Raw genomic sequence first — 26,525 nt, forward strand, 5'->3', positions numbered from 1 at the left:
CAACGTACAGATAGTGCAGTAATGGTAATTTATAAAAACAAGTTTGTCTACATTTTATTTTGTTTTTATACAATATGGTAGAAGTTTTCTAGATTCAAGTTTATATGGATGTTTAATGTTGGGGATTTACCTATTTGCAGATTTTTTTTTATTTTAATTTTTTTGGAACCTGTATCATTTTTTTTTACTGCTTATTTCTTTCAGAGTTTTTTTTTTCTTTCTCTCAATGGTGATTATTCAGAGATTTTTGGGAGATTTTTTCCTCATGTTTTTTTATTTGCAGATGTTCACCTTTCGGGGTCCACTGTAACATCATTTTAATTCATTTGGATGGGAAAAATGAATTTAATTTGCTATGCGAGTCATGCAGGTGCTTGGTTACGGTCCCGCTGTACTTGTAAATGTTGTAGTCTCTCACATTGTGTAAAAAAAAACAAACAGGAAGTGCGTGGCATTTGGTAAGTTGCCGCGTTGTTTATATGCTGCCAGACAAAAGCAACCGCACCAGATGTGATTTACATTCCATGTGAATGCATCCACTTGCGTGGCCATCCAAGCTAACTTTCATCCGGTATCCCGCACCAGGAATGTCTCAGGAACGCTTCTGTCCTCCCAACAAGTCACTCGTCGTCGTCGTCCTCGTCTCCGTCGGCGCCCTCTCTGTCTCCGCCGCCGCCGCCGATGTCCAGCACCTGCAGCTGGCTGAGGTGAGCCAGCGAGCTCTCGTCCACCGCCGACGCCGGCAGACGGTTGTACCTTGCGAGTCAGGTCAGACGCTTTCAATTATGCATAACTGTTCATCTTCAAGACATTTCGGACAATATATTTGTTTTATACTTTTATTTTTAAAAAATTAATATATATTAAAACTAAAATATAATAACATCATATAATATATATATATATAATTAAAACTTTGAAATAATTTATATAATTTGTATATGATATAATAATTATACTGCGATTGGCTGTCAACCAGTTCTGGGTGTACCCCACCTACTGCCCATAGCCTGCTGAGATAGGCTCCACACCCCCTGCGACCCTTGTGAGGAATAAGCGGTCAAAATGGTTGGATAGATAATAATTTTAGAAATATATATATATATATATATATATATGCTAAAGGTATTATGTTAATAATATAATTTTATATATTTAAAATGTTTTATATTTTTTATCGTGTATTTATGGCTTAGTCCAGGGACCACTCAGAATCATGGTTAGGGGCCACAGCTACGCATTTAACTTTTCCATTCCGACCAAATTAATTGTTGCTACTCTGTTTCTAAATTACAATATTATAGAGTGCTAACAACACAAACACAAAAACCTTTTTGTAGTGGTGAGGGCTGTAACGGTTGGTACTGTGGACTTGCCAGGGGCCACCTCTCCGTTAGGTCCAAATACCGTCTGCACGCCCCCCGTTTGTTGCTCCCAGTTAGCCTTCTTGCGAACGCAACCTGAAAAGTGGGCGTGGTCTTACCGCAGGTATATTCCTTTGATGTTGGGGGTGCCCTCAAAGGCGGAGATGGGAATGCTGGAGATGCGGTTCCTCTCCAGGTAAAGGTACTCCAACGACTCGGGGAGGTCGGACGGGACATGCGACAGGAGGTTGCTGGACAGGTCCAACGTCTACAAGGACAAAACGACACCGAACTGTCAACCGAGTAACCAGAACAAAAGCAGTGCCAAAACTACTCTGTTGGCTCTTCTCTGCGTCCCATGAAAGGGGATTGTGGAAAAAAAACAAGACTGGGTTGGAAAGTTCAACACCTGAAACCCACTTGGCTTCACTGGTCTGAATCCTGGTGCTACCATGTAAAAGTGTCTAAAGACTTTAGTCTGACCACCCAGCAACAAGGTTGTCAAAGATCGACCCCTTCATCCCGTCCCGCCCCATCGACACTCACCGTGAGCGCGCTGAGCTCCATCCAGGCCCCCTGGTAGACAGAGTTGAGCCTGAGCTGGTTCTCGCTGAGGACCAGCTTCTGCAGCTTGTCCATGCCCGTCAGCGCACCGTCGGGGACAGAGGCCAGCTGGTTGTTCTTCACCTCCAGCACCTTGAGGCTGCGCGGGAGGCCGACGGGCAGCGCGTGCAGCGCGTTGCCCGACAGGTGCAGCGTCTCCAGCAGGCGCAGCTTGCGAAAGGCATCGCGGTGTAGCTTGGCGTTGCTCAGCTGGTTGTAGCTCAGGTTCAGCTCGGTCAGCGTGTAGAGCAGCGACAGGTCGTTGCGACCGATTTCCGAGATGGAGTTGTGGAGCAGCATAAGGGTCTTGGCCCGCCGAGGGAGACCCCTGGGAACGCGCTCCAGCTGGTTGTTGTACATGTGAAGCGTGTGCAGCTTCTTCAGGCCCTTGGGGGTGGCGGGGGGACGCAAAGAAACGAGTCAAGGAGGCGGACGACATGTTGTCATGTTTTGGTTCCGTGTCGTTGGTTGAAGTCAAGTTAAGTCTAGTCTAGTTTTGGAGGAACTGCATTTTCTGTCTCTGGTCAAGTCATCCTCGTCTCAGTCAAGTTCACTCTCGTCTTAGTCACGTTCAGTTGCCCATGTCACAAAGTTTTCCTCGTCTCTGTCAAGTTCCCACTCGTCGCCACGTCCAGTTGTCCACGTCACGATTAAGTCTTCCTCGTCTCCATCAAATTCCCCGTCTTCGTCATGTCCAGTCGCCCTTCAGTCATGGGACGCCAGGTGAAGGTTACCTGGAAGGCGGCCGGGTGGATGAAGCGTGAGCGCAGCTTGTTGTTGTGCAGCAAAAGGTACTCCAGATTGCGCACGGTATTGAGAGCGTCTGTGGGGATGCTGCGGATGGAGTTCTTCTCAAGGTGCAGCAGCACCAGGTTGCGGGGCAGACCTTTGGGCACCACGCTCAGGTTGTTGTTGGACAAGTCCAAGCACTCCAGACTGTTCAGTTGGCTGGAAGACATCAAGACGTCTTTGGACCACATCTCATTCCCGACGTGGGCTTTGTCCTTACCTGAAGGTCTCGTTGTCCATGCCCTCGTTGCTCAGGAAGTTGTTCTGCAGGTAAAGCTCTCGTAGGTTCTGCAAGCTGTCGAAAGCGCCGGCTGGGATTTTCTCCAGCTTGTTGCTCTGTTAAAAAAAGATGCAGCGACGTCAACGCGGTTGTCCAATGAGGACAGAAGGCATCCGGCGGAGGACCTTCAGGTGAAGACGGTACAGCCTGGGCGGCAGGTTCTTGGGCACGGTCCGCAGGAAGTTGCTAGACATGGTGAGGATCTCCAGGTTGTCAGACGCGTTGAACATGTGATCAGGGAGCCCGCCGTCTGTCAGCTTGTTGTTGTGGAGATAGACGGACCTGGGAACATTTTGTTTGCATGTCAGGAGAACCATCTGACTTGAACCTTGAAGAAGAAGACCACAATCGTACTTCAGGTTTGGCTTGTAGCCAAATGTGTACGGGAAGATCTTGGTCAGCTGATTGGCCGCAAAGTCAGCGCTGACCAACGAGGGCGGCAAAGCTTTCGGTGCCGAGTTGAGCTGAAAGAACAAGACGACATGGAATCTTTAGGACATCAGAAGAACTTCAGGTGAAGATAGACCAAGACGACACTTGGAAAGTAAGCCTTCAGAACAAGCCAGATAGAACTCATAAGCAGGAGTTCTGAGGCGTTTCAAGTGAGGAAGAAGTTGCAACTACCTGATTGTTGGCCAGGTACAAATACGCCAGTTCTTCTAACATCTCAAAACCTTCGTCTTCCAGGCCTGAAATGAGAACATCAAGTCTTTTCTACGTCCAATAGTCTGTCAACCAACTTCATGCGGTTTCTATAGCAGTCATCGTCAATATGGTTGTGGATGAGCTGGAGGTGATCCCAGGTGACTTTGGGAGAGGCTTGAAATCCTTGAAACTCAGAAACTTAAAAACTATTTGTAACCCGCCTTTTACCCAACCTCCAGGAACAACAACAACATTTCAGGGTTAAAGGAAGTAGGAAGTACGGGGACACTCACTTTTGTGTCGGAAATGCCTCCCGAGGGGATAACAAATCGAAATAGTACAATATCGCTTTTATCTTTTATTGTTGGTTGTTTGGTTGGTCAGTGGGTTAGATGTTAGTTTGTCAGTCCGTTTTCGGGGTAGGATTTAATAAGTTTGACTTCTTCCTGTTCCTTTTCGGACTAGTAGTTTGTTTTCACTTGGAATATTATGGATTTTGCTTCTCTGTTATTGATTTTAATTTTTGTTGTTTTTAATGAGCTATTTGGATATGTAACGTGGATTACTGCCACCTACTGGACCGGCGTGGAAGAAGGAAGGAGTCATTTCAAAGTAAAAGGTCCTGACCGTGTGTCGTGAGCCAGTTGTTTTGCAGGTTGAGCGTCTCGAGCAAATGCAGGTGTGACAGGTGCTCCACCCGGATCTCCTCAATTTTGTTGTTCTGCCGCATGTGGAGACAAAACATTAACGGTTGGCCCCTCCCACTTGCGCACGTACCCACGCCGATGTGCCGCACTTGTAGCGCCAACTGGCGAGTGGTCGCCGGCAACCCCGCGGGGAACTCGGTGAGGTCCACGCCGGCGCAGTCCACCGCCCCCTCGGCCGTGCAGCTGCAGTCCGCCGGGCATTCTCCGGGGTCCGACTTGGCGGCGGCGGCGATTTCGGGCGGCCCGATTGGCTCCTCCCCTCGCGTCCCCGCCGGGATCTGGCCTAGGACCAGCAGCCCGGCCAGCGCCAGCAGGACGGAATGCTTGAGAAAGGACATGCTCGCCAACCTGTTGCTCAAGAACCGGGACCGCTTGGATCAAAACATACTTTCCTGGAAACCAGTTTTTTTTTTTTTTGTTTTGTTTTGTTTTTTTGAGCCGTAAAAGTCCAACAGGACTCCAGCGGCCGAGTTTTGATGTGAATCATCTGCACGGTATGCTGATATTCACATCTTATCCTCACTCGCTGACTGCAAGCAGGCAGGCAGGGGGATTTCCCAGCATGCACCAAGACTCAAAACACAGAATCATCTTGATTGTCCAAACAAGGAATTTGCTGGACTCACACGACGACTGACCATTTTGAAATAATGTCCTGTTTTGGAATAAAGGCATGGAAATGAAGAAATGATTTTGATCCGATTCATGGATTTTAATCAAATAAATAATCATGATAGTTGAAGTGGTGTTTCTGTCCCCAGATTTCATTGCACTTTTTTTTTCAGAACCAAACGATGTGCAGAAACCTGATAACGATCCTGATGATTTGATTCAGGTGTGCTGGAGGAGGGAGACATCGAAAACAGGCTGGATTTGACTTGGCCACCTGCCTTAAAAGGTATGTAAACTTTTGAGCACAACTTTGTAACACGACACACGTTTACAGTATGCAACTCAATTTGTTTTTGCACATTGACGTTCTCCAATCATTTTCCACTCACATTGAAGCAGACGATTTGTCACATGCGTACCAGTGGACCGTTTGCGTTTTTTGTCACGTGACGTCCCCGAACGCGTCGCAGGCGACAGACAAGACACGAGCGGAGACTGACCGGCAGCAGTAGCGGCGGCAGCACTTTTGCGGACGGACGGACGGACGGACGGACGGATGTCAGACAAACTTGCGCGAATGCTCCCGTCCACACGCGGCAGCTCGTCCCATAGCAGTGATCGCTACACAACCTCCAGATGTCTCACACACCCACCCACAGGGTTGGGATTGGGATTGCGGGGGGAGGAGACGTGGACGCGATGGTGTTTGTTTTCAAGCGCTCCTCGCGGGAGCCAATGAAAAGTTTCATGCGGTCGGCCCATCTTGGATCGTGTTGACAGTTGGACAGGAAACCAACGCATGACGAGGATTATTATGGGATGGATGTGATGTGATGACACAGCACAATTTTGTCGTACGCCAGCGCCGTCACGACAGGCTGTTGGCAAAATGTTTACATTTGAGATATTTTTCAATAAAAGAAGATAAGGAAGTAATGTATGAATGAATGAAATAGGTATGTCGGTCAATCAGTCATTTTCTATGCCTGTTGCTTTAATTAGTCAGTTAGCAGATAAATAGGCACAGTCGATTGGTTGCTCAGCCAATTGGTTGGGTGGTAGGTACGACAGTTAGTTAGCCAGTTGTTGGGTTACTTAACCTGTTGGTAGGTGGTCAGTCTCTTATGTATTTTAGTTCCTAATCCAAACATTTTTGTCAGTCCATCAGCGAGTTGGTTAATTAGCCAGTCATTAGTAGCTAGGCAGGTCAGTGAACTAATGGCTCGGTTGGCAGGGCACTTGCTTAGTTAGTCACTAATTTGTTGGTCCGGTCTTTTCATGCCAATCAGCTTTCAGTTGTTCCAGCCAACTTGCATTGGGGACCAAGCAACAAACTTGCTTGTGTCAGTTTCGACGCGCTGTACTGTATTTTGTTACCGGCATTACTGCCACCTACAGGGCTGGAGCGGAACAAGTTTGGTGGAGGTTAGCACACTGCTGGTGAGTGACTCATCAACGTGGCGGCGGGTGGTCACTAATTCACTGGTCACATGACTTTTGTGCTTCGGATTGTGTGCGTGTATATAATAGTACCAATGCTAAGCTAAGTGCTAGCAGTCCCAAAGTGACGCAAGGGCGGCGAGATGGTTTTATGGCGCCAGTCGTACAATCACTGACGTGATATACGACACGCGCGCAAAGTTCCACAAGTTGATTTATGGTCTTTGTCTGCCTTAATGCGTTTGTGTAATTCGAAGCAGATCTTCGCATGATGCAAGACCGGCACAAGCGCAAACGTTTTGACGCTCTTCCACTCGTACGCTTGCACCTTTTGGAGGGAAAAAAACAAAACAAAACACAACCTTCCTATATTAGTTACTTACTTTTATTGTGGTTTGTCAGTCACTTTGTAAATTAGCTAGTTAGGAACGGTATATTAGGTGATTTGCTAGTTTGTTTGTCAATTAGTCCGTCAGTTGGTTACTCACTTAGTCAGATGGTTGATTGATTGGTAGGTCGGCATGTCCGTCATTCCTTAGTTTCGGTCGGTCGGTCAGTAGTTAATCATTAGATTGTCTGTTGGATAGTCAGTCAGTCAGTCACTTGATTGGTTAGTAGGTTGTCAAATATTTGAATGAAATGCTTAAAGACATTTTCGGATTGGATTGGAGACCGTTTGAGCTGTCTTCATTTCGCAAGGAAAAGAAAAATGACTCAAGGGTCCAAAGTCAAGCCCCCAAAAAATGAAAAACATTTTTGGGATGTTTTTACCGTCGGCGGTCACGGTGATCGGAGGCCACGGCGCAGATAAGAGCAGCGTGAGAGATCTTTCCACCAAAACAAGATTTGCTATGAAAACACGCGAGTGTAGAAAATGGCGCACTTCCAAGACGACGGCACTTTGCTGGGAAAGCAAACCTGCAAAATCTGCTGGCTGACCAAAAAAAATCTTTCATTTGAGTTAGTTTTGAGGTTTGTTTTTTTAAATTGAATTAGTTTTCATGGTGGTTCTGTTAGTTGTGTGAAGGCTGAAGCATTCCCACATATGTTATTTTTATTCCTCACACTTTTTTGCCGTGTAATTTCTCCCACATAATACTTTCCATTTATACTGTTGAAATTTCAACTAGCTTCAAAAATTGACGCCTCCTGGGGTATATATCGTCTGATTCCACATTACTTAGAGTATTTGCTCAATTTAACGTTTAATATGAACTTTTCCCCATTCATTTTCAATGGGACAGACATTGAACTTTTTACAAGTATCACTTTCCACCCCCACTTCCAGACATATAACTTATCATCATTACCAGGTGTCTTACACTGTTCAGTTGCAGTAACCAGGAGGTCATCATTTGATCATTTATCTCTCAATTTACTTCATAAGCATTCAAAATCATAGCATTCAGCTTTCAGCATTCCCACGCAATTTCTCCAGATATTGCACTTAGTCTAGTTGTTTTTATTATATTTTGTTAATGAAATTTTTTTTTGAATTTTAGTTTTATTGACACATAAATCTATACAATAACCTTGCGTACTTCATGAAAGTTATTGATATGGACTTGTCAGTCAATGCAGTGAAGATGTTAATTTTATGCATTATATATATTTTAAATAATCGGCCGATTAATCGGTAATTGGTGCTTTTTTTTTCTGCCAAAAATCGTTGTCAGCCTATAAAAAAATGAATCTCGGTCAGGCCCTACTTGAGACTTTCACATCTGTGACTTGCTCCCACCTCTGGCAGGAGGGCCTGAAAGATGGCCTCCAACACGTGTTTCCCATTTAGCACGCCGGACTCATTTACGTCCTTTCCACCTTTTCATCATCTGCGAGTCTTTTCTGCTCACATGGACAAAAGGAAAAAAACAAAACAAAAAATTTGTAGCTCACATTGAGCACGTGGTGGCGAGTTAAGAAGTTTGTTTTTGAAATCATTTCTTTTGGATGCGAGCGTCTGTGCGGCGCTTCTGCGTGTCACAGCTTTGACGGAAGCTTCCAGATTGTCGCTCGCCGCGCGGCTGTTGTTGATGTGACCCACTTTTTTTTTTTTTTTTTTTGGTGTGTGTGTGTGTGTGTGCGCGTGTGCTCGCTGCTCGCATCGGGATTACTCGTGTCGGAGCCCGCCGGGATGCAAACGGATTTATGTGCCCGCACCTTTTCGGAGGGGTGCGCGTGTGTGCGGCAAGGTAATTTTTGTTCAACTAAAAACAAAAAAAACAAAAAAAAACATTCTTACTTTTTTACAACTGCTGTAAAACATGAACATTTTCTTTGATATATTTTGATCTTGTGTTACTTTCACAAGTCTTGGGACTTACTGGGCAAACGTGGGACCTTGAAAAAATCAAATAATAGCAACAAAAACAAATACACAAATACTGAGTGTTCGTGTGCATTTTGCCTCTTGGGGGCAGTGTGGTACCGTGCATCCAATGGGCTACACACTTAAAGTGAATAGAGAAGAAAGTTGCAATGGAATTCTCTGAAAATAACTTCTTTTTTTTTTTTCCCCACACATTGAGAAGAATTTGTGCCTTTACGCAGCGTTATCTCATCTGTGGATATTCGTTATTTGATGGAAAAACACTCATGAAATCGATGCTAATGTCCTGTTAGCATTTGCTAACTTCCTGTTCGCGCTAGGCTAGCGATGTTTTAAAAACGAAGCATGTTTTGTGCCAACTTCCTGTTGGCATTCGCTAACTTCCTGTTAGGGCTAGGCTAGCGGATGTTTTCAAAATGAAGCATGTTTTGTGCTAACTTCCTTTTAGCAATCGCTAACTTCCAGTTAGCGTTAGGCTAGCGATGTTTTAAAGATGAAGCATGTTTTGTGCCAACTTCCTGTTAGCGCTAGGCTAGCAGATGTTTTAAAAACAAAGCATGTTTTGTATTTAAATAAGAAGTGGATGTCATTCTTAACGTTGTGTGTTTAGTTTTAAAGTTAACTCCAACTGCGGTGTCATTAAAAAACAAAAGTACGCTTATTAGCGACAACAGAATAACATCGGAAATGAACTTGCTAGTTGCTAATGCTACACAAGCAAAATGGTGCATTCAGGGTACTTCCACAACGTCGGAAACTTCGCTTTCCTTCGATAACGTTTTAAGGGGGAAATAATCGGCCATTTGGCCGATTGTTTTGGACAATGTTTGAAGTCAACAGACAGATTAATTGGCCACCAATTATAATCGGCGGCCAATTAGTCTGTCTGTTGACTTGGTTGTGAGTCACAACCAAGTCAAAAGACTTAAGTATCAACTTGCAAGTCGAGAAGAAAGAAAGTTGTACAATCGTGATTGGTCACATTAAGTGAAAAACAACTCATTTTTACAAATGACTAATATTTTCATGAAAAGTATTTTCATTAGGTCTATAGTTAGCAATTATTTCAATAATTCAATCATCTGTTCATTATTTATTTTTTTCCAATCCATCAGATTTAAAACTTTTAATTTTTTTTTTAACTTTCATTCAAAAACAGGACAAGATTTCAAATTGGCAGGACAGAAAAAAACAAAAACATGAATCGATGATGATGCCTTTTAATGGCCCGATTCATAATATGTCAGAGAATCATCAAAAAAAAAAAAAGTTGATACTTGTTTTCCAGAGTTAAAGGAAATATTTTATTTGGATTCAACACAAAGAAATGTTATGAGTCTCCTTTCACACAGGATGAAAGAAATGGGAGAATATTTACAGTGACGACAAATTCCGTTGTAGTGGGTTGCGGCTTCTATTCCGTCGCACTAAACAAATCGGGGAAATGTCTGACGGGAAGCTGCCGTCTACAGCTTGGCCTTGGCGGGCTGCAGCTGAAGTTTCTGGAGCTTCATGGCCAGGCCCATGTTGCCTGTGATCTTCAGCTTGCCCTGGAAGAACGCCTGCGCACAAAAACAAAAACAAAACAAGACTAGACTAATTCACCAACTCGTCATTTTTATACCAAGTCATCCAAAAAAGTTCAAAGATACAGAGCGTCGTACATTTGGCTGAGGTCATTTTCTGCCACTGGGTGGCATTAGTGTTTCATGTTGGACATTGATCTTTTTAAATTCAGAGAATTATTTTTTATTTGTATTTTCTTATTTTTATAAGCAATACCAAACAGTGAGATTTGCAATGGCAAGAAAGAATAATCAACACTAAACACATTACAAAAAAAAAATAATAATCATTGTGGCTTATAACAAAATCAATCAATCACTCTGTTTCATCTATCCTTCCTCTCTTTAGTTTTTCCTCTGGTGTCTGCTTGGTCGCTTCATCTTTCTTTCCTTTGATCTTTCCTATGGTCTCCTGACCTTCTGAACTCAATCATTAAATAAACAATGATGAACATTTACGACCAGCCAAATAAATACATTAATAAATACAATTTTACAATAAAAAAAAAAAAAAAAAAAAAAAGAGCGAGAGAGAACACTTACCCACTGTGCAATCAATAAAGTCAGGTCAACCATAGGGAAAGACATGACTAATGGATTGTAGATGCTCCTTCCAGATCAAAGCTAATTTGTCGTTTGTTATTGGTTGGCAGCATTAATTCATTTGGATGTCACAACCCCAACAAGTGTGCAACATAGACCGGCTGCCACAAGACGGACGGACAGACGGACAGATATCCATACCGTCTGAGGGTTGATCTTTCCGGTCATCAAGGCGAGCAGGTCCGAGTCGGACATGGCGATGGTGCAGTCTGCTTTCTTGGCTTGACACGCAAACAAAACAAAACATTCATTGACTTTTTATTTTCACATTTCATTTCCGAGGCCCACAAAGCGTCACCTGTGTCGTTGTGCACGCATCCGCTGCCGTTCTTGACGTCCACGTACCACGTGGCCTCCTTCCCGCCCGGACCCTCCTTCACCTTGAAGGCGAATACGCCGCCGATCTTCTTCACAAACGCCTCGCCTTCCTGTTCAAACGTCATCAGGCAACAACATGGTGCCCCGACCTTTGACCTTCATCACCTTGGCTCTCACCTGCTGCAGCTTCTTGTTGATCTCCTGGAACACGGCGTGAGATTTGAAGCCCTCCAGGCCATCGCTGGCGCTGCTCCCGACGGCCGCAATCCTTTCAAGCAACAATTTATTAAAAACAAAACAAAAAACACTTACAATTGGAATCACAATTTTTGGGGAAAGGGTGTCTCCTCGTAATGCGCATGCGTAAATTCCAACATGTCGCGTCATGCATTGACGACGAACAAACTTCGTTTTTAAACAAACGTTGGATCGTGACAACTTTTCTTCACACCTGAGCTCAGCAAATGCCACCGGCCTGTATTAAACAGGTGTGTTCAAAAGTCGAGTCATTTGTTACGTCAGCATTCATACCTTGGCGTGTGTATTTCGGGCATTTTGTAAAAATGAAGAACGGCGTCGCACTGGCAAGAAGAAGAGTTCGGAAATCGTTTGTTTTTGTGCAGGTGTCAACGAACTTTGCGGCTCCGACGTTTGCTCACGGCACTTCCGGGTTGCCTCCACTTTCTCCAGACTCGATGAGTCGACCTCAGAGTAAGGAAGAGGCAAAAACCTTTCAACGATTTCAAATGCTCTGCACGCTCACATTGTCTCTTTAAAATAAACACAACTATACAATAACGGTCTTCGATAGACTTAGGACATATTGGATCCATTTGTTGTTGAAATCATTAGAAATCGCTCGAGCCACGAAATGATTCACACAGTACTAATTAGTGCAACATACCGTGGATATATATGCAAGTATTATCGCGGGAATATTATTATTATTATTTTTTTATTTAAAAAACAAAACAAAAACGTTAACTTGCGAGCCTCGCTGTTAGCTCAGAAACGAGTTATACCAGTGGACAGTACATAAGCAACACAAGTGACGGCAACTTTGTTCAACACTGCCACCTGCCGGTCACAAGGTCAAACTCGTTCCTTGATGTACTTTATGAACTTCATATGTACTTAATGTAGCTTGTTTTAGCACTAATAAAAGTTAATATTATTTATATAATAAAATGTTCTAATTTACTTGGTGTGAGTAGCTTAGCAAATTGACTGCTCACGTGGGCGTGGTTGAATGGCTATGACGTCCATGTATAAGTCACGTGACACGCACAGCCGCTTCCTGTATGAAATTTGTTCATCTTTTTCTATCCCAACACCCTAAAATAACTATTCATATGTTTGTAAACATGTTAAAGAATCTAGTGCGCAATTTCTGTGTGTCAAAACGTTTATAACAACTTAAAAGTAAAGATGCCGTTTATGTGTTAGCTAGTGTGCTACGGTACGGAAGCCGGTTGCTACACTAGTTAGCTGTGGTTGCTAAGGTGTTAGCTTCAGGTGGCAGCTGAAGCTCGTCCTGCGAGCTTCTTCGTCTCAAAAAAACTCTTTTTGTGTGTGTGTTTTTCCCCTCCCCTACGTCATGGCCAAAGTGCTCTCCGTAGATACTTTTCGGAACCCGGCCGGTTGGATTCCATCAAGATGGTTATGTTGGGCGCTGGGCAGGCGAAGGTACGGCAGCAAAGACGAGTCGTCTTCTTCAGAGTATCTGCACAGAAGCATCGTGCCCACTATGCACTATCAGAAGAGTTTGCCCAGGTAAGAAGAGCGTCACTTGAATAACTGCACAAGGTGACATATGTTGTTAAACGTCTCTCGTTGAATGCAGGTGAAAGTGCACACTTGTAAATCAAATAGTGGCCATTAGGTGTCGCCATGCGTTGACATGAATTGACATGCTGTTACCTGGGTCCAGGTTGCCCGTCCCGAAGTTGGAGGACACCATCAGGAGGTACTTGGCCGCTCAACAGCCTCTCCTGGACGAGCAACAATTCAGGTGAGTTCGGACTCGCTCAAAAAAACGAAAAATCGCATTATTGTACTATCATTGTCATCTGTTGTTTGGTTACAAAAAACAAAACAGGCACACCGAAAAGTTGGCTCAGGACTTCCTTGCTGGGGAAGGAAAAAAGCTACAAGAGGAATTGCTGGCGCAGGATAAACAAAACAAGCACACCAGCTATATCTCAGGTGACGCACGCGCGATTCATGCACGATAGACGCTCGATTTAATCGGAAAGCAATCGACTCCAGTGGGTCAATTAACCGACAATGAATTGATTCATTAATTAATTAATAAAACTATTTTGGTCATCGATAAAATAGTTTACAGAACTTTTTTTTTCACTTCAAATTGTCCAATGGAATTTCACCCTCTCAATAGTAAATATGTGATTTGTGTGATCCTTGAAAACAAACTGCCGCTGATTTTTTGTTGTTGTTTGTTTGTTTCAAAATAAGACATTTGAAAACACTGCTTTTACTTTGGAAAACATCAGAACAAAACACATTTTTGCAGATTTAAAAAAAAAAGAAAAAAAAAAGATGTTACAGGCCAAACCAGTAACTGAATTTAAAAAAAAAAAAAAAGTTTGTGTTTCATCTAATTCATTGATCAATTGGGGAAAAAAAGTGGATTTCAATTTTAATTGTTAGAGGTCAAACCAGTCACTGGATTTCCATCCATCCATCCATTTTCTTGACCGCTTATTCCTCACAAGGGTCGCGGGGGCTGCTGGCGCCTATCTCAGCTGGCGATGGGCAGTAGGCGGGGGACACCCTGGACTGGTTGCCAACCAATCGCAGGGCACACAGAGACGAACAACCATCCACACTCACACGCACACCTAGGGACAATTCGGAGCGCCCGATTAACCTGCCATGCATGTCTTTGGAATGTGGGAGGAGACCGGAGTACCCGGAGAAGACCCACGCGGGCACGGGGAGAACATGCAAACTCCACCCAGGAAGGTCCGAGCCTGGACTCGAACCGGAGACCTCAGAACTGGGAAGCGGACGTGCTAACCACTCGACTACCGTGCCGCCGTCACTGGATTTATTTATTTATTTTTTTAAATCCACTTCCTTGATTCAATGAAACAAAACTAAGTTCCTAAAATAATTGTGAGTTGCAGGCTTGGTGGAGAGAAAATTTGATGAAAATACTGCTGAGTGCTATTCTGAACATTTAAAGAAATGATTATTTTATTATCAGTATTTTTTTCCCCATGAACTAACAAATCGGATGTAAAAAGTGATCAAAACGTGCGTCCCCTCCTTCCCAAAACCCGACCCGATTGATTTCCGATTGACGTTGCCTCAAACGTGCGTGCGTTTCAGGGCCGTGGTTCGACATGTACCTGTCGGCGCGCGAGCCGGTGGTGCTGAACTTCAACCCGTTCGTGTCGCTGAACGACGACCCCCGGAGCGAGTACAACCAGCAGCTGGTGCGCGCCAGCAACCTGGTGTGCTCGTCGGTGCGCTTCATGAAGACGCTGCGCGCGGGCCTGCTGGAGCCCGAGGTGTTCCACCTGGCGCCGTCCCGCAGCGACACGGACGCCTTCAAGAAGCTGATCCGCTGGGCGCCCGCCTCCCTGGCCTGGTACGGCGCCTACGCGCTCAAGGCGTACCCGCTGGACATGTCGCAGTACTTTCGCCTCTTCAACTCCACGCGCGTCCCGAGTCCGGGCCGGGACCGGCTGGTCACCGACCCGGCCGGGCGCCACCTGCTGGTCATGAGGAAGGGCAACATGTACGTCTTTGACGTGCTGGATCGCCACGGCAACATGGTGCCGCCCGCGCGCATACGCGACAACTTGAGGTACGTTTGCGCACGCCGGACGGACATTTAACATTCACAAGGAACGACGCTTGCTAGGCTTGGATTAGCAACGGGCGAGTACTGATACAGTATTGGTAACAGGCTGATACCGTTTTAATTTCATTATTATTATTATTATTATTATTTATTTTATTTATTTATTTTTTAGTATTTTAATTCACAAGGAACAACATTTTCTATGCATGTATAATGGGGGGGCAAGTATCGATACAGTATCGGTATCAGGCCAATACCATTCTTTTTTTTTTTTTTTTTTAAACTTGTATTTTTACAAACAACACTTTCTATGTTTGTATTAGGTATGGGCGAGTACAGATACTGTATCGCTATCAAGCCGATACCGTTTTTTTTTTAAAATTTAATTTGTATTTAATTCTTTTTCAACAAATTTTTTTTTTATTATTATTTTAATTCACAAGGAACAATTTCTATATTTTTATTAGGGATGGGCAAGTACCGATACCGGTCTTTAAAAAAATGAATAAATAAATAATTTAATTGAATTTGTAATTAATTTTATTTTTAATTAATGTTCATGATTTTTTTATTCTTATTATTTTAATTTACAAGGAGCAGCATTTTAGGGATGAGCGAGAACTGATACGGTATCAGTATTAGGCCGATTAGGCTGTCTTATTTTTTCATTTTATTTATTTTTATTTTTATTTCTTGTTTTTCTTTTTTATTTTGTTAATTTTTTTTATTATTTGAAATCACAAGGAACAACTTTCTATGTTTGTATTAGGGATTGGCGAGTACTGATACAGTATCGGTATCAGTAAACGAAGTAGTTTCTCAAATGTTGTCCAATTTGGCTGTTGTAAATGAATGTGATGGGATGGCAAGAAAGGTTTGTTGGGAGGAGCAATATGGCCGCCTCGCCACCTCAATGGTCTTGACCTATCTATCGGCTATCCAGTCGTATATATAGATCAGCGGCGTTTGCTCATTCTGCCATTCTCAGCCGGATCCTGTCGGACGACGCGCCGGCGCCCGACTTCCCGCTGGGCTCGCTGACGGCGGAGAACCGCGACGTGTGGGCGGGGCTGCGGGACAAGCTGGTCGCCGCCGGCAACGGGGAGGACCTGAAGGCGGTGGACGGCGCCCTCTTCTGCCTGTGCCTGGACGACGCGACGCTCGCCGACAGCGTGGACGCGGCGTCGCACAACATGCTGCACGGCGACGGCGTCAACAGATGGTACCGCCGCCGTACTAGTACCCACGCTGGCTTACTTGTGACATGTCTGTGTACGAAAACATGTTACTTGCCATGCAAAACTACGCACTAGTTGACAACTGTACTACTAGTAGGGCATGAGATTTTCTAATGTTAGTAGTCGTACAGTTTTGTCTCACTAGTAACAGGAAGTTGTCATACTAGTGTGCAGAAATGAAGAAACAAGACAGTCGTTACTACTAGCTACTAGCGTGCTGAATTGTCTTACGAGTAGATGGACTAGGGAGTACTAGTAGACTGTCTACTACTAGTAATGTTTGTCCCACTATTGCGTGACATTTCTGCACACGAGTAAATCAACTTCATGTTACTAGTGAGTCAGAACTGCACTAGTAGGCATTCAGTTGTCAACTAGTGCACATATTGGAATCAAGAGTGCAGTTTGGCCTCACTAGTATCATGAAGTTCATGTTACTAGTGAGGCAGAACAGCACTAGTTGTCAACTAGCGTACATTTTGGAATCACTAGTAACGATAACTTCTTGTTAATAGTGAGGCAGAACTGCACTAGTATACATCCAATTGTCAACTAGTGCACAATTTGGACTCACTAGTCACATGAAGTTCTCCTACTAGTGTGCAAAAATGTCACCGTAGTGTGAAAAACGTTACTAGCAAGACAGTCGTTCTACTTGTGGGCTGAATTGTATTACTAGTAGAAGGACTAGGGAGCACTAGTAGACTGCTACTAGTAATGTTTTTTTTCCCACAATTGCATGACATTTCTGTAAATCAACTTAATGTTACTAGAGAGGCAGAACTGCACTAGTTGACATCCAGTTGTCAACTAGTGCACATTTTGGACTCACTAGTAACATGAAAGTTGTCATACTAGTGTGCAAAAATGTCTTTGATCTGTGTTGAAACATTGCGTTCTACTAGTGCACTGAATTGTCTCACTAGTGACTACAAATGGGCCTTAAGATGGACGTCAACTGGACGTTACGTACATTTTGAGCATTCATATGAAATCTTTGAAAAGGAGTCTACTAGTGTGACATGTGCTACTAGTAGTGGCATTACTAGTGCAACACAGTAGTGTACAAAGGTTTAATTGTGTACTTGTCAGCCAAAAGTGGCACTCAAGGTGGGGAAAAATGTTGTTTTCTGCTACTAGTATGTTGTACTAGTAAAGTGAGTTGTGTTTTTGTTTGCTTAGGTTTGACAAGTCGTTCAGCATCATCGTGGCGCAAGACGGCCACACGGCCATCAACTTCGAGCACTCGTGGGGCGACGGCGTGGCCGTGCTGCGCTTCCTCAACGAGATCTTCAAGGACAGCACCCAGAAGCCACTAGTGCAGCCCGGCGCCGCAAGCGCCCACTCGGCGTCGGACGTGCGTCGGCTGAGCTTCAAGCTGGACGAGGAGCTGCGCGACGGCATCAAGAAGGCCAAAGCCGGATTTGACGCCGCCGTGTCGCAGCTCACCATCGACGCCATGCAGTTTACAGGTTTTTTCCCCCCGCTACTAGGGCCACTTTTCACCTATTGGCACCAACCGCCTTAGGCAGCGTGTCAAGGATATGGAATCGATACTCCAAAGCTGTTTGAGCATTGATTCCATATCCTTGATATGGCAAATAAGTTTGCTCTTTGTCTTCACTAGTAGCACAATTCAGCGCACTTGTTGAATGACATCTAACATTTTGACAAATACGACAGCTAGACCACACTACACTATTTGAGAACTGCCTGCTACTAGTACTACTACTGCCATGTAAGTTTACGTCTGGTGCTTCACTAGTTGTACTAGTAACATGCAGATGTCAAGTAGTACAGTTGTTCCTTCACTAGTAAGATAGCTCTTTTACTGGTGTGCATAAATATCGTAGAGAAGTGGACTTGTTGCGAGTACGACCTTTCAGTGCACTAGTAGCAAGACTGTCTTACTAGTAACATTTTTTCCCACCACTGAATGACATTCCTGCACAACCACTTGCTGCTAGTGAGGCAAAATGGCACCAGTTGACAACCGTGTGCTACTAGTACTACTACAGACATCAAATGAGACTCCATGTCACTAGTAGCGCTATGAGTGTTGCAGATTTAGTAGTGCATAATATAATGAAATAAAATATATCGAATAGAAGTAAAAAATACAAATAAATATATAATTAAAATAAGTAGAATAGAATAAAAATAAAATATGTAAGTAAATAAAAATGATAAAATATGACAATAAATAAGTAAAATAATAATAAAATATATAAAAAAATAAAAAAATGTATAATTCAAATAATACAATATAAGATATAATACATAAAATAATAAAAATATGAGTAAATTACAAAAATAAATATATAATTAAAGTAAAACTATATCATAATAAGATATAATAGTAAAATATATAAGTAAATAAAAATGACAAAATATAAATAAATATGTGATAGTTAAAAAATCAAATAAAAGTCCAATCAATATGTCACTTTTAGTAAACCAAAAACTACTTTGCAGGAAGGCACAAGTAGAACGACCGTATGCAAAAGTGTGCACTGGTCAAGAAGTGCATGCTACTAGTGCCAGTTGCTTGTTTCTATTCTATGTTTGAGCGTTTCATGCTGTATGCTACTAGCGCGTCGACGTGAGGACAAAAAGCGCGCTTTTGGCTAGCGTCTGATGCCGGCGTGTGCCCTGTAGGTGGCGGTAAGGAGCGTCTGAAGGAGTGCGGCCTGAGCCCGGACGCGGTGGCGCAGTTGTCCTTCCAGATGGCCTTCCTGCGCCAGTACGGCCACACGCCGGCCACCTACGAGTCGTGCAGCACCGCCGCCTTCCGCCACGGCCGCACCGAGACCATCCGGCCCGCCAGCGCCTTCACCGAGCGCTGCGCACGCGCCTTCCTCGGCGAGCCCGACCGCCACGACGCCGCCAGCCTGCTCCACATGCTGCGACAGTGCTCCGACCACCACGGACGGCTCACCAGGGAGGCCGCCATGGGTGAGGGCGGGCCAAAAACAAACAACAACAACAACAACAACAACAACAAAAAAACCTTTGTTTTGTTTTTCAGGTCAGGGTTTCGACCGGCACCTTTTCGCCCTGCGCCGCCTGGCCGAGTCGTCGGGGCGCCGGCCGCACGCCTTTTACGCCGACCCCGCCTACGCCGCCATCAACCACAACGTGCTGTCCACCAGCACGCTGTCCAGCCCGGCCGTGCGCCTGGGCGGCTTTGCGCCGGTGGTGCCCGACGGCCTGGGCGTGGGCTACGGCGTCCACGACCACTGGATCGGATGCAACGTCAGCGGATACCCGGCGCGAGACGTCCCGACGTTCCTCAGCTGCGTCGGACGAGCCCTCCAGGACATCTTCGCCGTCCTGGACGGGAAGACGCTGGCGTGACCCGCCGTTTCGTGGCATGGGAACCGGCAACTCATCGTGGGATTGAATGTGTGTGTGAAGAAAATGTTATTAAACTAAATAAATACAAATTGGAAAATGAACCACGACAGTCAAGACTTAGTCATACATTTCCCAAAAAGAGAAAAATTTAAAGTTACATTTGTATAAAAAAAAAAATCTAATTGTAGACTTATAATTAATTGTCAATTTTCTGTGTGAAATTGTGACACATTTGAGGGACAAAAGCTAGTAAAAAAAAAAAAATAATAATGTAAAAATGAACCGAGAAAGTCAAGACTCTTAGTGATACATTTCTAAAAATACATAAATAAAAAGTTTTCAACATTAAATTTGTATATTTTCAACTTTAATGAGACTGAGAAAAAAAAATTGTAGTCTTACAATTACATTGAGGGACAAAAGCTAGTTAAATAAATACATTTCCAAAAAAATTAAAGTTATACATTTTAATATTAAATCTATTTTCAGCTTTAATGAGACAAATATTTGTGAAAAAAAAATGTTTACAATTGTAATAAACATTTGTTTTTAAATATCCCTCGACTTTAGTCCAGTTTTTATGAAGTTTCGTCTAGTCGAAATCCGGTGAAAAATTGATGAAATTATTTTTTTAGTTGATGACAATTTGTTAGCTACGTAAGGACAAGCAAAAACGGTTTTCGATGCGGTCAAATTGCCGAAGCACCGCAACACTCATCTTGTATTGTCAAAACTTTATTTAAAACGTACACAAAAAAAAGAAAGAAGCAAATGTACAAATGCGTGGGTGGAACCAAAGAACAATTTTGATGCGGAAGTCTAGATGGGCTTGATCTTGAAATGAAGTCCGATCAGACTGAAGACCAAACACTTGAGATCCTGCACCAGGTAATAAAACACACGCAGACCTTCCGGATCCCTAAACAGAAAAAACAAAATTTACAGTCAAGATACGTCACGTTCCAAAGAATCTTAATTTTCCTCACTTGGATTGGTTGACGTCAATCAAAGAGCCGATTTTGGATGTGGTGAAGGAAATGTGCTCGTCGCCGATGACGATTTCCAGCTCCTTCAAAAACAACAACTTTCAGGGTTTTTAATTATCTATTTTTTGGAAAAAAAATTTTTTTTAAATCCCACCTGTCTTCCGACTCGGTCGGGAGGCGGCCAGAGCGCGTCGTCCTCTTTGGTGATCTCGCTGTCGTCGATGATCCTTTTGAGCTCCTCCATCACGCTCTTGTGGACGTACGCCTGTTGAACAGGTGACCACAAAAAAAAAAATAAACGAGTGACCCGACTTACGAGTTTGTCCAACACCAGTTGAGTTGAGTTCATTATTTTAAGTGAAATAAGGCAGAAAAACTTGTAGATTATTCTACAGATTTATTCTTCAGAAGAATGATTTCAAATACAAGTCTTTTGAGTTATGAGTGCGGTGATGTAAATGGGTGCAACTTGTAAGTCGAAGAAAAAAAAGAAAAAAAAAAGTGTTTCACTGAGTCAAACAAAAATCACCAAAACAATACGCCGTGCAACTTTATCTCCAATTAATAAACAGCAAAAAAAAAAAAAAAGAAGAAGCACAATTACCTCCTTTCGGATCATGACGTCGTTCTTGTAGTTGCTGTTGTTGGCGTAGCGCAGTTTGCCTGCAAAAAACAAACAAAAGATGAAATTTAGAGTCGTAACCAATTTGGACGATATGAGAGCACGAGTGCGACTGTAAAAGTGGCAGAAAATCAAAAATTTTGAGGTCGCTTCTGATTTATTTTCATTCCCAATATGATACTCAACATTTCAGTGTCATTTTGTAAGAAACAATTTTGGACTGCTTTTAAACAACATTTTATTTTGTTGGAGTTGCCTGTTTCTGATGGAATTCATTCATCACAACAGCCTGAAGCAATTTATACACATTTCACTTCCATTACAATTGAGGTGCAACAATTAATAATACGCAAAGTGGTAAGTAATCAATTTGCCTGCCCAACACATTTGAAATAATGTCCTGATTTATTTAAAACTAGGATGGAAGATCATCAAATGAAATTAATTACAGAAAGAATTGCCTGATTAATATTTTACTAAACTAATAAGTTGCAAAGTTTTGTCTTGTTTTTTTTTTAAACCTAAAAAAAATATTGATTACCTTTAACCTGGAAGCCCCAAAATTACGAAACAACCTCATTTTCCTCAGTCCACTAAAAATTGCAATTTTTGAACGCTACGAAACAAATTACAGGCGAATGAATGAACGCCTGCTTGCTTGCTTGCTTGCTTGCTTGCTTGCTTGAAGTTCTCGGCTCCCTTCCGGAACCAGAAGGCCACATGGAGAGTCCATTTCATTTCAAGCTTCAAAAAAAAAAGCGCCACACTTTCACTTGTTTCGCTTACAAGTAACGTAAAGCTTGAAAAATACAACATCGAGATGCATACAAAAAACAAACAGTTTGGAGCGTTTTACCGCATGTTTGCACCCGCTAAAGCCGAGCTTAGCTTAGCGTAGCCTAGCCTAACCTAGCCTAGCTTAGCCACAGCCGGCTTGAAGGAAGAATGCAACTCAAACAAGAACCGCACTCCACTCACCATCGGGTCTGAATTCAAACTCCAGGAACTCGTGTCCAAATTTTCCTTTGTGACCAACATAATACCTCAAGTAGAAGTCGCTCGTCGACATTATCACAGCGTAAAAAGTTTTTTTCTTTTTTTCCCCCTCTTAGGAAAAGTCGCGACAATACAAGCTAGCGAGCAGTCGCAGATGGTGAAACGTCATATGCGCATGCGTGGAAACATTCCGCTTGAGCTGGCGGCGTTGAACGGCAACAGAACATCATATACTTTAAATATCAGTGTTACGATTCTTATACGAACTAAATGAAATATTAATATACATTTTTTTTTTTGTAAAATGTGTAATACGAACATCAGAAAAGGTGTAAATATTCTGCCTGTAGACAAACACGGGACTGTCGCCTCTTTGTTACGTGTCGTATTACGTCATTACTAAGCGCCTCGGAGCGTCAGGCAAGGCACGCTTGTGCTAGTTTGTTGCTTCCATCATGGCAACTTCGTTCTCGCAGGAGCTCGAAGAGCTCCTCAACCCGCTTCCAAAGTTCGCCGATCCCGAGGACGACCATGACGAAGCCACCAAAGCCCGAGTTAGCGACGCCTTCGCCGGGGACGTCGACGACCAGGCTGCGGGCGTCGGCGCCCTGCGGAGGAGAAACGCCGTCTTGCTGGCCGACGGCGACGGAAGGTACCTGGGGAAGGCCGTCAGCAGACAGCAGCTCTTCTTCACCGGCATGGAGCATCGACAAGATGATGATGATGATGATGAAGAAGAAGATGAAGACCATGATGGTCAAGGTAATCTTCCACTATAATTTCGTCGATGAAACATTTTGTCATAATTTTAGTCACGATTTTATTCTGAAAAAAAATTGTAAAATTAAACTCAATGTTAACTTTTTATATTGGTGAAAACTAGATTATATTATAATAAAGACACCGTTGTATGAAATGTGTCTTGAATGTTGCAGTTACAAATAGGTGTGTTATCATTTTATGTATAAAAGTTGAAATGTATGTTGAAGGAAAACATCGACTAAACTGTCAATTTAGTTGACTAAAATTGCTCTTTTCTTCGACTAAAATTGCAATTTATTTTCGTCGACTAAAATTGGATTTAAAGTAAAACCCAATCAGATGACTCAATTATGACTAAAAGTTTCATTCATTTTAGACAAAAGATTATAACTAAAAGTAAATATCTCTGAATTTGCACTTTATCCAAGATGAAGAAGACGAGGATGATGAAATAGAGGATGATGATGATGATGATGATGATGAAGAGGAGGTGTCTGAGGATGACGATGAGGCTGATGCTGACACCAGAACGGCCGACATCGGCACAAGCGGCGACGACGACGACGGCAATGACGTGAGCGAGCTGGTGGAGGATGAAGAAGAAAATGATGATGAGGAGGAGGAGGAGGTCACCATCGCCACTTTCTCCGCGGCCGAGGTGGACGAGGAGGTGGAGAAAGGCGAGGCGGTCCGGAACCAGCTGGCGGTGTGGGAGCGCCTCCTGGAGGCCCGCATCAAGATGCAGAAAGCGCTGGCCAGCGCCAACCGGCTGCCCCGCCCGCACGTCCTCCCGCACTTCCACGAAAGGGGCGGGGCTCCGCTGGCCGGCGCCGTCAAGAACGCGCGCAAGGCCTTGAAGGCCCTTCAGAGGTCCCTGATGGACCTTCACGATCGGCTCATCCGGCAGAGCTCCGCACAAGTGCTGACGGGTCTCGATGAGGAAGATGACGATGAAGGTAATAATTCAGCCGTTCACAATGACATCTTTTTACTAGGGGCCGACCGATTAATTGGCCGTCAAACATTGGGCAAAACAATCCACCAAATGAGCCAAAGTTAGCAAATGCGAACAGGAAGTTAGCACCAAACATGCTTTGTTTTTAAAACATTGCTAGCCTAGCGCTAACAGGGAGTTAGCGAATGCAAACAGGAAGTTAGCACAAAACATGCTTCGTTTTTCAACGTTTTACAATGATGACCTCTGGACATTTGTGTCTTTTGAAGACGTGAGAGCGCCCAAGCGCAAACTGGACCTGTCGGACTACCCGGAGACGGCGTCCAAGCGTTTCTCCGCCTTCCGGCCGTATCGCGACGCCACGCTGCAGAAGTGGCACGACAAAACGCGTCTGAGCTCGGGCAAGGGCGGCGGCGGCAACTTTGGCGCGTTTGAGCGCAACGTCGTCACCCAAGTGGAGCAGATCCTGACGGATAAGGAGCGGCTGGTGCGGCGCACGCAGACGCGGCGATCCGAGTACCGCGTCCTCGGAGGCAGCGAGGACCCGTCGGAGGACAATGGCAGTCATTCCACAAGTAGGTTCTGATTGATTATATGCACAAATTCTAAAACATTGATACGATATGAGCGCCAAATGATCCAACGGAGCGTCCCGTCGTCGATCCACATCTGCGATACGTCATCCACAAAATGTAAACAAACAAAAATAATGTTGCCTTCGTTGATACAATCGTTTTTTGTTTTTGTTTGTTTGTTTGTAAAAATATCGATTTTTTTAATTGTCTTTTTTTTTTTAGGTTTATAAAATGTATTTATTTTTTACCGACTATTTTTAGTAAGGCGTTTTTTTTTTTTTTTTTTTTTTTAAATGACCAGCATTTTTTTTTATAGTAGGGAATTAAAAAAAAACTGATCATGTCTTACTCATGTACACATTAATTTATTTTTTAAAATGTTTTTTAGGTTTGTAAAAAATGTATTTTTTATTTTTTGTTTTTTTGGTTACGTTTGTAATTGTTTTTTTTTTTTAATTGTTTTTTGTTTTTTAGGTTTGATTTTTTTAAATGACTATATATAGTAAGGCTTTTTTTTGTATCGCATTAAAAAAAATGATCACGTATAGTAAGGTGTTTTTAGGTTTGTAAAATATGTATTTATTTATGTATTTATTTATTGAGGTTTGTAAAAAAAAGAAAAAAATATATATTTATTTTTCTTATTTTATTTTTATGTTTGTAAAAAAAAATATATATATTTTTGTTCTTTTTCGATCAATTCTACACAGAATTTTGCTATTCGTGGACCGGCTCAGATTTCTGTTGTCTTATTCTGACATGTTGGCGTCATGACGTCATTATCAGCAAACAGTCGTTAACATGCTGCGGTTTTTGCCGCGTCCGCCCACAGCGCCCCCCGGAGGAGGCAAGTCGTTGAACGACGCGGACGGGGACGAGGACGCGTTCGATGATGACGACTTCTACCACCAGCTGCTGCGCGAGCTCATCGAGCGCAAGACGGGCGGCGGCGACGCCGCCGACGCCAACCAGCAGGTGGCGGCGGGGCGCCAGTGGCTGCAGATCCAGAAGCTGCGCAGCAAGCTGAAGAAGAAGGTGGACACCAAAGCCAGCAAAGGTCGCAAGGTCCGCTTCGACGTGCACGCCAAGCTGCTCAACTTCATGGCGCCCGTCGGCGAGCGAGACGGCGGCGGCGGCGGCCTGGCGCACGACGCCCGCAACGAACTCTACAGGGGACTCTTTGGACTCCGCCCACCTGTGATGTCACAAGCCAGTGACGTTTTTGACAACCTATGACTCGTTTTTATACATCAGGGGGCGCTATAATGTGTAGTGCCTCATCTTATCGTACTTTACGATTAAATATCAGTATGACAGTATATTGTACTACATTTAGTCGTTTGACACCATATGTACTATGCAGTACTGTGTATTTGACATACTATATTGTACTTACACTGTGTAGTGCTATAATATATAGTAGCTTAAGTGCTATATAATACTTACTGTACAATTCCGTGTACAGTACAGCCTATTGTACTATAGTAACCTACTGGAGTACATGTACAATCCAGTACTGTGTACTTCAGTGTACTGTATTAATATACTTTGACCACACCATTTAGATGTATTTTTTTGTGAGGAAGGTGAATGATTAAAGTATAAATACAGGTAATGTACAGTGAACTATTATTAATGTGGCAATATGAGTCGTGAGCTTGATGCACTGACTAATCTATATATATATATATATATATATATATATATATATGTGTGTATATATATATATATATGTGACTGGATAGCCGCTAGACCAAGACTTTTAAGGTTGCGAGGCCGCCATATTGCTCTCTTAGTAGGAACAGCATGATTTATGATATTTTTAATGTATTAAACAGAAACAAGAGGACTTCAGACATCTGTAGGTATACCTAATACCGCATACTTCGGTAGTCTGCTCAAGGGATGGGAGTAACAAGATGGCCGCCTCGTGACTTCAACGGCTTG

General features: G+C 43.4%; 4 protein-coding genes across 7 annotated transcripts; 2 read left to right on the top strand and 2 right to left on the bottom strand.

Annotated features, from left to right (window-relative positions):
• The first annotated feature begins 380 nt into the window (after positions 1-380).
• cpt2 (carnitine palmitoyltransferase 2) lies at positions 381-19,783 on the top strand. 3 transcript variants are annotated; one of them, XM_077535340.1, is made up of 10 exons: positions 381-768; positions 5,224-5,286; positions 12,863-13,028; positions 13,186-13,266; positions 13,354-13,460; positions 14,610-15,090; positions 16,076-16,309; positions 17,508-17,797; positions 18,984-19,280; positions 19,354-19,783. In XM_077535340.1, the coding sequence occupies exons 1-10, from the start codon at positions 531-533 to the stop codon at positions 19,680-19,682; spliced, it is 2,286 nt and encodes a 761-aa protein (XP_077391466.1). In that variant the 5' UTR covers positions 381-530; the 3' UTR covers positions 19,683-19,783. The 3 variants fall into 3 exon arrangements, with proteins under 3 accessions (XP_077391466.1, XP_077391468.1, XP_077391467.1); XM_077535342.1 differs by lacking the exons at positions 381-768; positions 5,224-5,286 and adding exons at positions 11,593-11,743; positions 11,879-11,966; XM_077535341.1 differs by lacking the exons at positions 381-768; positions 5,224-5,286 and adding an exon at positions 11,804-11,966.
• scp2b (sterol carrier protein 2b) lies at positions 10,047-12,992 on the bottom strand. Its single transcript, XM_077535371.1, has 6 exons — positions 12,160-12,992; positions 11,787-11,960; positions 11,433-11,523; positions 11,236-11,365; positions 11,079-11,158; positions 10,047-10,331 (listed from the first exon to the last, which is right to left on the bottom strand). The coding sequence occupies exons 2-6, from the start codon at positions 11,807-11,809 to the stop codon at positions 10,236-10,238; spliced, it is 420 nt and encodes a 139-aa protein (XP_077391497.1). The 5' UTR covers positions 11,810-11,960; positions 12,160-12,992; the 3' UTR covers positions 10,047-10,235.
• Positions 19,784-20,401: 618 nt separating the features above from the next.
• magoh (mago homolog, exon junction complex subunit) lies at positions 20,402-22,574 on the bottom strand. 2 transcript variants are annotated; one of them, XM_077535369.1, is made up of 5 exons: positions 22,269-22,574; positions 21,273-21,331; positions 20,823-20,933; positions 20,669-20,766; positions 20,402-20,601 (listed from the first exon to the last, which is right to left on the bottom strand). In XM_077535369.1, exons 1-5 carry the CDS (start codon positions 22,357-22,359, stop codon positions 20,502-20,504), a joined length of 459 nt encoding a protein of 152 aa, XP_077391495.1. In that variant the 5' UTR covers positions 22,360-22,574; the 3' UTR covers positions 20,402-20,501. The 2 variants fall into 2 exon arrangements, with proteins under 2 accessions (XP_077391495.1, XP_077391496.1); XM_077535370.1 differs by having other exon boundaries at positions 20,669-20,751; positions 22,269-22,452.
• On the top strand, positions 22,487-26,193 carry aatf (apoptosis antagonizing transcription factor). The gene is made up of 4 exons (XM_077535357.1): positions 22,487-23,048; positions 23,477-24,004; positions 24,273-24,578; positions 25,411-26,193. Exons 1-4 carry the CDS (start codon positions 22,742-22,744, stop codon positions 25,812-25,814), a joined length of 1,545 nt encoding a protein of 514 aa, XP_077391483.1. The 5' UTR covers positions 22,487-22,741; the 3' UTR covers positions 25,815-26,193.
• Positions 26,194-26,525: the final 332 nt, after the last annotated feature.

Source organism: Festucalex cinctus, chromosome 10, assembly GCF_051991245.1.
Source record: "Festucalex cinctus isolate MCC-2025b chromosome 10, RoL_Fcin_1.0, whole genome shotgun sequence".
Taxonomy (NCBI): Eukaryota; Metazoa; Chordata; class Actinopteri; order Syngnathiformes; family Syngnathidae; genus Festucalex; species Festucalex cinctus.